General features: G+C 35.6%; 1 protein-coding gene across 2 annotated transcripts in view; it reads left to right on the forward strand.

Annotated features, from left to right (window-relative positions):
* lrrc75a (leucine rich repeat containing 75A) overlaps positions 1 to 13,048 on the forward strand; it is a 29,019-nt gene extending 15,971 nt beyond the window's left edge. For both annotated transcript variants that reach the window (XM_051129440.1, XM_051129441.1), the window contains one exon: positions 10,570 to 13,048. In XM_051129440.1, the coding sequence (XP_050985397.1) occupies positions 10,570 to 11,398 (829 nt within the window). In that variant the 3' untranslated portion in view covers positions 11,399 to 13,048. The remainder of the gene's footprint in view (positions 1 to 10,569) is intronic.
* The last annotated feature ends 3,105 nt before the right edge of the window (positions 13,049 to 16,153 follow it).

Consider the following 16,153-nt stretch of genomic DNA (forward strand, 5'->3'; position numbering starts at 1 on the left):
GGTCTCCTTATTCTGTTTGTACTTCCTCAATGCTTTTGTTTGTTCTGCCTGAACTATGAGTTTACTATTGTGATTTCATCAGATCGGCAATAATGGGACTGTCCACGGGAAATAGGAGTTCATATAATTTCACAGCCTGAAGGTGCAAACAGGGAAGAAAAACAAGGGAATAGTTCAACTAAAATGAAAATTCGGTCACTATTTTCTCAAATTCTCATGTTTCGAAAAGGATTGTTTTTTCTGTCATGGATTACAAAAAGAGTCATGTCCAAGCTGCTCGTTTGTATATAATGAACGTGTATGGTGACCACTGCAGATTTTCAAGTTAAGATCTTGTTTATATCAGTATTGATATGTTTCTCAGACAAAGCTTTCATATGGTAGTAGAAGACTTGCATGAAAGCCCGTTTCCACCATTGAATAAAAATAAAAATAATTAAAAAAAACTTTTTATCTTGCAATTCTGGCTTATTTTCTTACAATTGCAAGTTTACGTCGCAAACTTGATATATAAAAGCCAATATTGCGTGATAAAAACTCAGAATTGTGGAATTGCCAGAATTGCGAGATAAAAATTTGCAATTGCAAGAAAAAAAGTTATACTTGCGAGTTTATATCTTGCAATTCTGACTTAATTTCTTGCAATTTTGAGTTTTTATCATGCAATTCTGTGAAAGTAAGAATTGCAAGAATTGCCAGTAAAAGTTACAATTGTGAGTTTATCTTGCAATTCTGACTTTATTTCTTGCAACTGTGAGTTTATGTAATGCAGTTCTGAGAAAAAAAGTAAGAATTGCAAAAAAAGAGAATTGCCAGATGTAAACTCGCAATTGCGAGAAAAAAAAGTCTAAATTTGAAGATAAAAACTTGCGACTGCAAGAAAAATGTCACAATTGCAAGTTTATATCTTGGAGTTCTGACTTTATTTCTCGCAATTGTGAGTTTATATCATGCAATTCTGTGAAAAAAGAATTGTAATAAAAAAATTCAAAATTGCAAGATATAAACTTGCATTTGTGAGAAAATGTCAGAATTGCAAGATAAACTCGCAACTGCAAGAAAAAAACGAAGAATTGCGAGTTTGTATCTCACAATTCTGACTTTATCTTTTGCAATTGCAAGTTTATGTCCCACTATCGTAATCGTGAGTTTATATCATGCAATTTTGAGAAAAAAAAGTCAGAATTGTGAGATTTAACTTGCAGTGACGAGAATAAAGTCAGAATTGCAGGACATAACTTGCAATTGCCAGAAAATTGTGACAATTGTGAGTTTATCTTGCAATTCTGACTTTATTTCTCACATTTGTGAGTTAATGTAATGCAATTCTGAGAACAAAAAGTAAGAATTGCAAGAAAAAAATTCAGAATTGTGAGATAAAAACTTGCAATTGCAAGAAAAAGTCATAATTGCGAATTTATATCTTGCAATTCTGAACAAAAAAAGTCTGAATTGTAAGAAAAAAGTAAAAATTGCGAGATATAAACTCACAATTACCTTTTGTTTTTGTTTTTTCAGTGGCATAAATGGGCTTCCTTAGATTTGTAATGTAGTGAACAAGTAATTTTAAATATTTTAATTTAAAAAAAAAAAACTATATTTTCCTCTGGGTGGTAAATTTAAATTCAGTAGTGTTTTTTTATTATTTACACTACTGTTCAAAAGTTTGGGGTCAGTACATTTTTATTGTTTTTTTTTTTTTTAAGAAATTAATACTTTTATTCACCAAGGATGTATTAAGTTAATAATTAAAAGTTTATTAAAAGTTCATAATAAATAATTTACATTGTTATAAAATATTTATATTTTGAATAAACACTGTACTTTTTAAACTTGTTATTCATGAAAGAATCCTGAAAAATCACAGGTTCCAAAAAATATTTGGCAGCACAACTGTTGATATTATCCAACATTGATCATTCTAATAATAAATCCGCATATTAGAATGATTTCTGAAGGATCATGTGACACTTAAGACTGGAGTAACAGCTGATAAAAATTCAGCTTTTCATCACAGGAATAAATTCTATTTTAAAGTATGTTAAAATAACATTATTTTATATTGTAAAAACATTTTGCAATATTACTGTTTTTTTTCTATATTTTTAATCAAATAAATGCAGCCTTGATGAGCATAAGAGACTTCTTTAAAGACTATTACAAGTCTTACTGACCCCAAACTTTTGAACGGTAGTGTATATACTATTATAATATTGATTAAATATTTTAAATTAGTCTTTATTTTCATATTATTAGTTCTCATTTTAAATTTAGTTTTTTAGTCATTTTCGGTAGTTTTTGTAATGTTCTATTAAGTGTTATTTTTGTTTTTATTATTTAATCGGGTTTTTTTATATGAGATTTAGTTTTAGTAATTTTAGTACTTAAATTCATTTTATTTCAGTTAGTTGCCAAGGCAACATTTCTAATATTTAGGATTTTTTAATCTAACATATTTTATTTCAGCTTTACTCCAACCTACAAAGGCCATTTTTAAGATTTTTAGTTTTCATCATTTCATGCCTCCTTCAGTTACCCTTCTCTTTCTCTCTCCCTTAATGATTCCTCCCTCTCCGCTCTGGTAATGGCTAAGCGCTAACATAACCTTAACCTCCTCCGCCGGTCAGAGTGAGACAGTCTCTCACACAGGTGTCCCATTTTCTCGTAGAGAATTCACACGTAACAGATGTTGGGCTGCAGTATGTGTGTGTTTATGTGAGCAAGGCATTACTCACGGTGTGTGTGCACTGTGCAGTTTTATCTATGTGCCTCCATGCAAATATTTACACTGAAGCTACATCAATTCTGATTTGCAATTCTACATATACCCGGAGGAAATTATACATCTGCTTCAGATGTGTTGATCTGCTAGTTTACCCCAGTAACATGCATTTATCTTCAGTGTAAATACATACTGTATTTATATATGATAAAGCTTATTTATTAGCACAGAGGAGTCGAAATCTGTCTAATGGTGGGAAGAAAAAAACCTGAATGTTTGCATTTGTTAGGATGATTTTATCTTGCTCATTTGCATATGTTTTCTCTATCTCAATGCCAACAGTATCGCCCACTCTCACTGAATATAATACATGAGTTGATTGCCAAACATTAAAAGATCTTTATGAACACAAGATATCTGAAAGCTGTAGTTGCGTGGATTAAAAATGTTGAGTATTTGGATGGCTTCTTCAAAACAAGACCTGTTAAGTGTAATCCGATATGTCATAGATCTACGACATGACCTCTATTGTTTCATGGACTGAAATGTGAAACGCATTGCCCTCGTCTGGTCTGCATGTGTTGAAGCTTCTCCACTCCAGTGGAGACCCTTTAGTCTATAACAAGCAGCCCACGGCTGTCAAGAGGCATGAAGAATGTCTTCCTCATCTCAACACAGGAAGACCGAAGCTTTCTGGATCATCATGTCCAGAGGCGACAGTGTTTTATCTAGCTTTAGCGTATGATCTACATCCATAACACCCACGTTAATAGCAAACTCACTGGTGTTTGATAGCTAGAACTGTTTCCCTGTAAGGTTGTGTTAACGAAAAAGGCATTTGAGACTATAAAATAGGAGTAGAGGAGGGTGTGGAATAAAGGCTGTTGTGAAATAATACCGTCATCTCTTAGGCATGTCTGCTGAATTCTTTCTGCCTTCTAAATTTTCCCTCCTATTTTTCATCCCTCTATTTTCTCCTCATATGATCTCTTGAGTCGTTCTAATGCCGCCTCTCCTCAACAGATTACCTCACAGTTCTGCTTTTGCTAGATTTCCAATGGCTTAAGCTCTGGTTTCGTGATTCTTTCTTTCTTGTCCTCTTCTGCTCACGCTCTTTACTGCCTGAGAGCAGAAACAGCAGGTTTTGAATGTGGCATGATGATGAAGTTGCAATAGGCTATTGATATTCATTCCTTCCCTGTTCCTTGCAGCTTTCTGCATCTCTGGCTTTTTCAATTTCTTTCTCTGTCTGTCTTTATTCGAGCAGTGACTTTGACATTTCATTTGGCACATGGCAACTACCCGCCTTCAGTTAGGGGTATATTTACGTTGATGCTTTTGTATTGATTTGCATAGCAGTCCAGACAGCTGTCACGTCCGAGTCATTGATGCCTGAAAGGTAGAGTAAAAAAAAGAGCTGTTTGACAAAGGAAATTGCTTGAACTCAGCTTTTCAACGTTATTAAACGGAGCGCTTAAACAAAGCTGTTGGCACTTGCTACGAATAGGATACAATATTGGGCCTGAATGTCATAAAAGGTTGGTTGTCAATCTCAGGAAGTCAGCTAAATATTAGTGGTTTTCATTTTATATTAAAGGAGAAGTCCACTTCCAGAACAAAAATTACCAGATAATGTACTCACCCCCTTGTCATTCAAGATGTTCATGTCTTTCTTTCTTCAGTCATAAAAGAAATTATGTTTTTTAAGGAAAACATTTCAGCATTTTTCTGGACTGGTATGGTGCCCCGATTTTGAACTTCCAAAATGCAGTATAAATGCGGCTTCAAACGATCCCAAATGCAGTTGTAAACGATCCCAGCCGATGAAGAAGGGTCTTATCTAGCGAAACAATCAGTTATTTTCATTTAAAAAAATACAATTTAAATACATTTTAATCTCAAATGCTCGTCTTGTCTTGCTCTCTCTGAACTCTGTGTATTCTGGCTCAATACAGTTAGGGTAGGTCGAAAAACTTCCATCTCGTTTTCTTCTTTAACTTCTTTAAATCGCCCTACTTCGCTGTTTTACCTTTTTTTTTTTGTATCTTTGCATATTCACTTTGTAAACACTGGGTCGGTACTCCTGCAGCGATGTAGGATGATTTTGAAGTTGGGGAAGAAAACGAGATGAACGACCCGAGCTGCATTTAAACTATTTTTTGGAAGTTCAAACTTAGGGGCACCATTGAAGTCCACTATATGTAGAGAAATCCTGAAATGTTTTCCTCAAGAAACATAATTTCTTATCAACTGAAGAAAGAAAGACATGAACAACTTGGATGACAAGAGGTGAGTAAATTATATGTAAATTTTTGTTCTGGAAGTGAACTTCTCCTTTAACTAAACTGAATTATTATTGCACACATTCAATCAGCTTTGCATCAACTGCAAAGGGTTTATCTCAGGATTTATTTCAGTGATTGTAATCCTTCATTTTGCTCTGACAGTCACACAGTGCTGACCTTTCACCAGTGTGTTGGAGAATAGAGCAGTATAATGATAGACTCGGCATTTAATTGGTCATAATTACCACACTTATTATCCAAGAGTTTTCAACACATTATCTGAGGGTCTTATGCCACTTTTATTGACCTACATTCAGGGTTGGTACGATTTTTTAATATTTATAGTCTCTTATGCTCACTGAAGGCTGTGTTTATTTTATCCAAAATACTGTAAAACAGTAATAATGTGAAATATTATTGCAGGATTTTTCTGCATATAGTGGACTGCATATAGAGCCAACAGGTTGAAGATCTAAATTGCAGTTTCAATGCAGCTTCAAAAGGCTCTACATGATCCCAGCCGAGGAATAAGGGTCTTATCTAGTGAAACAATTGGTATTTTTCTAAAAAATATAAAAATGTATATACTTTTTTAACCACAAATGCTCATCTCCGATGCAGGTCAATGACGTATTACGTAATCACGTTGGAAAGCTCCAATTTCTCCCTAAACTTCAAAATCGTCATCATTGTTTTACCTTTTTTTTTTTGTAAAAAGTGGATTGTAAAAATTGGTACTTTCAACCTACGTCACATATGCGTGATAACATAAAGTGTGAAGTCAGGCTAGTGCAAGATGAGCATTTGTGGTTAAAAAATATCTAAATTGTAATTCTTTTGAAAATGACTTGTTTCGCTAGAAGAGACCCTTATTTCTCGGCTGGAATCGTGTAGAGCCCTTTGAAGCTGCATTGAAACTGCAATTTGGACCTTCAACCCTTTGACCACCACTAAAGTCCACAATATGGAGAAAAAAGTTTTTCTCAAAAATCTTAACTACTTTTCGACTGAAGAAAGAAGGACATTAACATATTTGATGACATGTGGGTGAGTAAATTCTCAAGAAATTTTTATTCTGGAGGTGAACTAATTGAACTAATTTAAACTTTAATATTTATTCAGCTTTAGAAATGTTTTGTAATGTCATATTTGATTAATGTGCCCCTAACAAAAAGTATTAATTTCTTTATTTAAAAAAAAAATCATGCTGATATATATTTCAGCTATGTAAATTATTGATTTACAGTAAGTTTCGTATTCCACATTTTATGTTCAACAGAAGACTGCTTTTCGGGTTGGGTGTTTGAGTTTTCCTTTCTCTTCCTTTCATTTCCTCTATGACAGAATGTGAATGAACTGTAACAATGCAATACAGTATGGCGCGTCTCTGACACCTTCCCACCCACCTGCTGCTCTTCAGTTTGACTGTAATTGAAAGGGTTTATTTCTGAAAAGCTGTGAATGTGAAACTTCAACCATATTGCCTAAAGTCAAACCTTTGTTCAAATCTATCACACTGAAGTAATAACCCGATTTTATTTACATTCACGGGAAAGACGATGCAACGGAAGGATTTTTCACAACACACACCTGCTGCCAGGTCGATAATTAGCCTTGTGTGAAAAAAAAAACTTAAGAGATGCAAGTGAAGATGCCATAATAAACAAGCACAGAAATTGCTGCAGTAATTGAAAATGGAGACTTGCTCATCAGTCTCATTTTTTTATTTAATTCAAGGGGTGATTTACATTTCAGATAAATTAAAAAGCTACATTAAGTAAATTAAGCATTAAGTAGATTGCAAAATCTCTGATTACTCAAATCCTGCTTTCTAAGCAGTCAGAAGCTGTTGTGGTGTCATATGTTGCATATGAAAAATGGTAAAGCAACCAATGATTTGATAGTTACATAAGCAGTTTGGCCATTTGAGAGGTTTTATACCGTGTAACAAATATCATGTAAACGTTTTTGAAATTTTGATACTTTCCAAATTGTTCTCGAAAGTCACATGGCAGATGTAATTTTGCTAAAAGATAGTTTTAATATTTCTGCCTAACGTCCCTGCTTTGTTAATGAGAACATTTGGAAATGATCAAATGCTGAGGAGGGAATGTAAGTGGGTCAGATGCATTCAGGGTGAGATTGCTGAGGGAGGGAAAGGCTTTTTCTCTTAAAGAGCGTGGGATTCGGGATCCTGGCCAGTAATATCAGGAGAGTTGATATCCTGTTCTGGTTTAGCCATTTCCTTGACTTTGCTGCTGGTTTATTTGCTAGGTCAATGACAGGATCAGAGCCGGGCAGGAAATATATCATTCAGAATGAGCCTAGCATGTCAAATCAGGATGGTTATTATTCCTCTCTCTTCCTCAAATGCCCGTTCACTAAGATATATGCACATCCTGGTGTGAATTAGCGACGGCCACATTATGAATTAGTATTCTCGCCGTTTCTTTTCTCGCTTTCACTCTTTCTGTCTTCACTCGTGCACTGGCAAGCTGTGGTGGCACACTGAGCTTATTATGAGTCTGCTGCATGTGCAGCGGTTAAGGCTAGGCATTTGTTCTCTTTTACTTAATGAATCAGCTTCTCTTCCTGCCTTCGTCTTCTGTTCCCCACTATCACTCCATTTATCTATCTCTCGTCGGTTCTTAATCCATATTTGACAATAACAACTGACATCATGATTAAATTAACTCTTATATTCTATGCTGTTCGTATTTCCAGGGGCTGTTTTGAATCTGTAATGCATTTACGGAAAATGAATCCTTTCAATCAGATCTCAATTTCCCTCAATGAGCCGAGTCTTTGATAGTCTCCGAGTTTTAATAAAATGTTAAAGCTGGTGTGGGTTTTAATAAATTAAGCTGCACAGTCTATTCTCTTATTAGTATTAGTATTATTATAAAATTGAGTTCCTGAGCTCTTTCTAAAGCCCTTTTTGCTCTGCTCATTTAAGGCTGGATAGTTTAGCTGTTGTTGTTTTAGTTTGCTCCTACCCTACATGTCTTCTTTAGGCACTAATGACTGTTACAATTACTGGAGCAATTTCAGGAACTTCCATTTGCAGAAATCTAGTAGCACATTAGTATGGATGGGAGTTCTAATTATAATACATTTTATACAATTTTGTTGCCACAAGAAATGTCCACACTAAAAGGTCTTATTACACCATAGGATTCTGGAAGAGGCCTTTTAAATATATGTTAGCAGAGCTGCTGTACACGGAACAAAAAAACAATCCATAGAATTTACGGTAAAAAACTGGCAGCTGTGGTAGCAGGAATTTTACCGTAAAAAAATATGGTGGCAACATTTTAGGTTTTACAGAAACTTAAATTTACATTTAAATACTGTAATTTCATTAAATGATATAATGTTAATATACCAATCTGTTGAAGTAGTGAAATCTCTTTTTTACCTTTGCAATAGACTGATAACCACTAAAAGCAGGTGGTGATGAGAAAATCACACGATGAACCAAAGCAGCTTTTTTATTTTATTTTTTTTAAAGATGTTTTTTTTTTTGGCATTTTTGCCTTTATTACAACAGGACATATCAGAACTGACAGGAAGTGGAGTGGGAGAGAGATAAGGGCAGGGAAAGGTCCTCGATTCAGAATTCGAACACAGGATGCCCGTAGCGAAAAGGACATCACAAGCAGCTTGTAAATACTAACATATATAGAAGGTGCACAGTGTCATTAACACAAATATTAAACATTATCATGGTAACACACATGAAACTGAAATAATGCAATAAACATTAATTTAACAACATCAGATGTAACATACAACCCTAATGTACAAAACTGATGAGAAAGAAACTAGGAAATAGTTATTTCAACAAAAAAATACATCAAATGTGAAATGTAACACAGAGAATTCTGGAAATTTGCGGTTGTAACTGTAAATTATACATTCTTGTTCACTTCCAAAAACAGTATACTACCGTAAAATTACATGTATGTCCAATACAGTTTTTCACCGTATAATAGGGGAACTCACCGTTAACCAATTCATAGGTTTTTACTGTAGGGATTTTTACAGTCCTTTACTGTTAAAATCACTGTAATTTTTTACAGTGTATATATGTAGGGACCACCAGTAAGTTGTTGCCACACTTGCTAATGTCAGAGCCATAAATATTCTTGCCATAATAATGTTTGTAATAAAAAAACTGTATTTTGCATTATTTAATTTAATTAATATTAAATTAATAATTTTGTTATTTGCAGTATTTCAGCAAAATTCACAAAAACATGAATGAGACATATCTTATATCTCTGATTGTATTTTTTTGTATTTGTAATTGTATTTTTGTTTTAAATGTCACTCCCATTTTTGAACAAAGACAAGATAATGCACTATCCAAACTTAAATTTTTAGAATTCATGAACGAAAACATTTTGTAATATGATTTTGATGTACATTTTCCATGTTACTGCAGTGTTTTACTGATTTTAAAATGGTTTTCAAAGGATGAATTTCGAGATTTTAAGTTTTCAATTGACATATAATTTCTTATGATTTCTAAAACATGATAGGGAAAAAAACAACAAAGAAATTCTTTTTGTGACAAAGGATAGAATGTAGATTTTTGAGGTGCACTCTTGTAATAAATTAATCTATTACCTTTTCTACTTAATTTGTAACACAAAACAGTGGTAAAATATCTATTTAGGGGTCTTAGACCTTTTCAACGCTATATAGTTTGATTAGATTAGATTAGGATTTATTTGTAATATGGTGACGTAAAGAGGTTAATTCTTTATCAGCAGAGGGCCAGATTATCATTTTTTGCCACATAATGTTTCGGTTACTAATGAAATTACCAGCTAACCAGCAAGTGTGTCCTAATTTATTAGTGAACTGTTAGGAATATTAGAACTCTTAAAGGAATAGTTCACCTAAAAATAAAATTCTGTCATTAACTCTCATGTCTCATACCCTCATATCGTTCCAAACCTGTAAGACCTTTGTTCATTTTTGGAGCACAAATTAGGATATTTTTGATGAAATCTGAGAGCTTTCTGACCCTGCATAGACAGCAACACAACTGACACTTTCAATGCCCAGAAAGGTGGTAAGGACATCATTAAAATAGTCTGTGTGACGTCATTGGTTCAACCTCAATTTACGAGAATACATTTTGTGTGCAAAGAAACAAAAATAACAACTGTAGACAACAATTTCTTTTCTACAATGTCAGTCTTCGACTTTGTCCGTAGCACAAGTACCTTTCTAGGCCTTGAACGTATTTCAGTTGCGTTACTGTCTATGCAAGATCAGAAAACTCTCGGGTTTAATCTAAAATATCTTAATTTGTGTTCTAAAGATGAACAAAGGTCTTACATGTTAGGAACGACATGAGGGTGAGTAATTAATGTCAGAATTTTTATTTCTGAATGAACTATCTCTTTAATATTTTCTTTCCCTCGGTTAATACTTTATAAGGTTAATATTTTCTCTCCTCTGGTTGTGATTTATAAAATTCAATAAAAAGTTAATTATCCCACCTCCACACATTCTTACTCTCTATCTGCTTCTTTTTCTCTTTCTCAGTCTGAAATCAGTTCTTTCAAGCCCTCCATCCGGTGGGACATTAGATCTGTCTGGCATCCCTCTTGGAGTTAAAGACATGGAACGTCTCTGTGCCTACCTGCATCACCATGCATCCCGCATCGGCAGCCTAGAGCTGGGCTTCACTGAGCTCACAGATGATGCCTTCCTTCTGCTTCTCCCTACACTGGCGTCTCTTCCCCGCCTTGAGACTTTGGCCCTCAATGGCAACAGACTGACCCGTGCCGTGCTCAAAGAGCTCACGGACACGCTAAAGGACCCGGACAGCTTCCCCAGCGTCACCTGGATCGACTTGGGGAACAATGTGGATATCTTCTCCCTCCCACAGCCATTTCTGGTAAGCCTGCGTAAGCGCTGTCCCAAACAGGGCAACCTTCCCACCATCCTTGAGTTCGGCGAGAGCCAGGCCAGCGAGCCGGAGGGCCGAGTGGATGAAGACGACGCAGATGACACAAACAGGACAGAGAGCATGGGAGAACTCAGATCTGAGGTAGAAGAAGAGATCGACGGTGAGATGGAGATCGAGGACATGATGGAGGAGCTGCTTGACTTTGATAGGGAGGTCCAGGGCAAGGAGGATGAGGATGACAGTATGTGGACTGTGGAGGAGCAGCGGCTGGTAAAAGATCCAGTTGCAAAGCAGAGCAAAGAGAAGAGGGCGTCCAAAGCAGAGGGCGAAGAGGACTTACAAAGCCAGTCTTCCCATCTGTCCTGCTCCAGCCAGTCACAGCACTCTTCTGGAGCCATCGAGCCTTTAAGAGAAGACTCTGTCCCAGACAAGTTAGCATGTCATTCGAACAACCCTACCTGATTGACGCCACCGTCTAATTTGATCTGGTCCCTTTAAGAAAAAGCATGACAGGCTTGTTTTCAAACAGGGTTATCCATGAAGTCATGAGATTCAGAAGGTTTTATAGGGTTGACCATCAAAGCGGTTGTCTGTTGTTGCAAAGGAGAAATGAATCACTTATGAGGTAAAAAAATATCAAGTGTACCTTCTGATTCAGGTTTTTCCCTTCACTAATATGTAAATGTATAGATCCAGTCGCAAAGCAAATAGAAGAGGGCGTCAAAAGCAGAGGGTGAAGAGGACTTCCAAAGCCAGTCAGCCCATCTGTCCTGCTCTAGCCATTAACACCACACTTCTGGAGCCATCAACCCTTTAAAGGGATAGTTTACCCAAAAATGAAAATTCTGTCATTAATTACTCACCCTCATGTCATTCCAAACCCGTAAGACCTTCATCTATTTTCACAAATGAAAATATTTTACAGTAAATTACGGTTGAACCACTGATGTCACATGGACTATTTTTGACCCAGGACCACAAAAACAGTCTTACGGGTATATTTGTAACAATAGCCAAAAATACATTGTATGGGTCAAAATTATCAATTTTTCTTTTATGCCAAAATCATTAGGATATTAAGTAAAGATCATGTTCCATGAAGATATTTTGTAACTTTCCGACCGTAAATATATCAAAACTTAATTTTTGATTAGTAATATGCATTGCTAAGAACTTTATTTGGACAACTTTAAAGCTGACTTTCTCAATATAAGATTTTTTTGCAACCTCACATTCCAGATTTTCAAATAGTTGTATCTCAGCTAAATATTGTCCTATCCTAAAACCACACATCAATGGAGAGCTTATTTATTCAGCTTTCAGATGATGTATAAATCCAAAAAAATGACCCTTATGAATATTTTTGTGGTCCAGGGTCACATTTTAACGATGTCCTTACTACCTTTCTGGGCCTTGAACATAGTAGTTGCGTTGCTGTCAATGTGGGATCAGAAAGCTCTTGGATTTCATCAAAAATATCTTAATTCGTGTTCCGAGGACAAATGAACTTTTTACAGATTTGGAACAACATGAGGGTGAGTAATTAACGACAGAATTTTCATTTTTGGGTGAACTATGCTTTTAAGTGAAGACTCTGTCCCAGACCAGTTAGCTTGTCATTCGGCCAATCCTATCTGATTGAAGCCACTGTCTGATTTCATAAGAGTCTGTAAACTTCATCCCTTTAAGTATAGGAGAATGGAAGGAAGAGAGTGACAGCAAGCTACACTAAAAAATGCTGGGTTAAAAACAAACCAACTTGGGTTATTTGGCAACCCAGCACTGGGTAAATATTGGACAGAACACATGCTGGGTGGTTTTGACTGAGCTCGTTTAACAAGCATTTTAGAAATAAAAAACGGAACATTTAAAAGTAGCATTGTAATTTAAGTGTGTTCAGCCGTTTTCTGTAATCATGTTTCACCGAAATAGCGCTAATTCTCCCATTTGGGTTTAAAAACAACAAAAAAAAAACAGCATTAGAGTGTAGGTTATCCATGAAGTCATGGAATTCAGTTGGTTTTATAGGGTTGACAATCAAGGCGTTGTCTGTTTTTGCAAAGAAGAAATGAATCACTTGTGAAGTTAAAAAAAAAAAAAAATCAAATATACCTTGTCATTCAGGTTTTCCCCTTCACTGTCTTAAAAATGTCAAATATCCAGTCACAAAGTGTAGCAAAGAGAAGAGGGCGTCCAAAACGTTCCCATCTTCCCATCTGTCTTGCTCCAGCCAGTCACAGCACTCATCTGGATCCATCAAGCTTTCTGAGAGAGACTCAGAACAGTCCCAAAACAGTTAGCATGTCATTCAGGCAACACTACCTGATTGAATCCACTGTCTAATATAATTAGCGCCTGTAAACTTCGTCCCTTTAAGAAAAAGAGAAAGCGTGACCAGCTTGTTTTCAGAATGGGTTATCCATGAAGTCATGGAATTCAACAGGTTTTATAGGGTTGACAATCACAGCAGTTGTTGCAAAGGAGAAATGGTTCACTTGTAAGGTAAAAAGTATCAAATATACCTTCTCATTCAGGTTTTCCCCATCTCTGTCATAACCATAAACCTCTGTGTGCCTATGTGCCTGTTCAAAACCCTGCTGGAGAAGCGTGTGTGTGTGTAGGTGCACGTCTAGATCAGTTAAACATGCTGGATGTAAGCCGTGTCCATCTATGCATCTGAGTGTCGCAAGCATCATGTTCTCTCCAGCAGTGGAAAACAACCTAAATTCTATTCAGTGTCATCCAATGAATATGCATGTCCCAGGTGGATGGGACGCAGATGAGCTCATATTAAGTGCCCCTGATTTATACAGTGGAAAACCAAAATCTCTCATCACAACGTTGGCCCGAAACAAAGTGTTTGTGTGATACAGAGCAGCGGGACTGAAGCCAAAGAGAAAAGACTCACTCCACAGGAAAAAATAAAAAGAAGTGTTGTTTGGCTATATGATAGTATATAATACTGTTATTCTGTTGTTGCTGCTTGACATGGATTTTGAAAACAGTGTAAGATTTCCTAGAATAGATCCTTTAAACACTAAAATGATATTAAGATTTTGTTTCTATCTATCCACTGTTATTAAAGGATAAAGGTATTTCATAGTATAAACATCTATTTAGTGCCTAATTACAATTTTACATTATTCAAATGTTATTCGAACCAGTTCTGATATGCTAGTAAATGAAAGTATTGTTTTAATGACAGTGTATATTGATTAGACAGATTTGTCTTAATGGAAAACAGTTGTTTTATTTAACATTATGTAACTGAGAATTAGAATTTATTATATCCATTTATACTGTACTACTTTGTATGATATCACAATATGCTTACATGCAAAAATCTTGTTTGGTGTTTTTTTTTTTTTTGTTTGTTTGTTTTTTTAAGTAGAATTAGCCCCCTCCCCTAATGATGGTTTATAAAATTAATTATTAAGCCTAATTAAAGGAAGATCCTGTAATAAAGTTAACCAGATTATCAGATCATTCTATGGTCACCAGGTAGCCTCTAAATCTCCTGCTGTTTTTCAAAGCCATACTTCTAGACAAGTTCTGCCATTAAAGAAAGGGAAATACATATTGATAAAAGTGCACTGAAAAGCTGTGGTCAATGAATTTTGTGAGTGTTTCTGTATTCCCACAATGGTAAATAAAGAAAAGAAAATGCTAGGGATGACAAGGAACAGCAATATGTGTATATGATTATTTGTAAACACAACAAAATGTACATGACTGTTGCCATCAGAATCAATAAACCTTTAACAGATACACAATTCGTTTATGCGTTAAACAGCACAACAAATGTTGGGCTGTTAGAACTGTGGTAAAAACGATAAACATGTAAACGACTTCAATGCGTTCGTCCACCGGAACATTGAACTGTAATTGAACGGGACTGGAAGGAGGACTGTAAACTATTAGTAATCGATGTCGACATCTAGCGGTTGGCAATTATTCTGTGCATGGACTCGCTTGTTTTATGTAAACGACAGTGTTTACGTACTTCCGTTTTTTCCTTATTACAATTTACAACATAACGACCTTAGCAAATATGTCTATAAAATGTTCGATAAGAAAAAAAATAGTTTATGAAAATAAGCATGGACCAACAAGGCCTATAAAAATACAGGTTATACCTTTATAAAATTAACCATCGTTTTACTACAAATAAAACCAAAAAACCATGGTTACTAGTTAAATAGCAACCACAAATTAACCATTGTTTTGCTACACTAACTATAGTTCAACCATTTGTAGTAGAACTGTGGTTATACAAATGGTAGTCAATATGCCAAATAAACATAGTTACAACCCTGGTGAAAAAAAACAGCATATGCTTAGCATATGGTTTAAGCTGGTCCTTTGCTGGTTTATGCTGGTCCTTGACCAGCAACATGACCAGCATAAACCAGGTAAGGACCAGCTTAACCAGCATCAAAACATACCTACGAGCATATGCTGTTTTTTTCACTAGGGTACACATTTACTATAATAAAACCATGGTTAATTTTTATGAGGGTACGGTGGAAATCCATTTTAAATGGGCAACTCTTGTTGTTGATCATAATACCTGGTTTTCAGTTGGTCATTGCTTGGTCTAAGACCATAATACAACAACAAACCAGATAATAGCTGGTTAAAATAAAGCTGTTTTGGGGAACACTGTAACAGCCAGATGGTGATCAGTTAGGACTAGTTAATGACCAGCTTGGACCAGCTATAGGAACATTAACCATGGTTTTACTACAAATAAAACCAAAAAAGCATGGTTAGTATACCTTGCTAAAAAAAAAAAATAAATAAATAAAAAATAAAACCAGCCTTAGCTGGTTGGCTGGTCTTAGTTGGTTTAAGCTAAGTAGCTGGTTTTAGCTGGTCTTCCAGCTTGGCTAGGCTGGTTTTAGCTGGTTGTTCCAGCTGGTCTCCCAGCTTGACCAGCTAAGGATGTGGCCAAAACCAGCCTGCTGATTAGCTAAAACCAGCCAACCATCTTAAGCTGTTTTTTTCGGTAGGTTCTCTGGTGAAAAAAACAGCACATGCTGGTAGGTATGTTTTGATGCTGGGATGCTGGTTTAAGCTGGTCCTTTGCTGGTTTATGCTGGTCCTTAGCAGGTTTATGCTGGTCCTTTGCTGGTTCATGCTGGTCCTTGACCAGCAAAACCAGCAAAGGACCAGCTTAAACCAGCATCAAAACATACCTAACCAGCATTCCAGCAT

The sequence above is a fragment of the Labeo rohita genome, chromosome 15 (genome assembly GCF_022985175.1).
Source record: "Labeo rohita strain BAU-BD-2019 chromosome 15, IGBB_LRoh.1.0, whole genome shotgun sequence".
Taxonomy (NCBI): domain Eukaryota; kingdom Metazoa; phylum Chordata; class Actinopteri; order Cypriniformes; family Cyprinidae; genus Labeo; species Labeo rohita.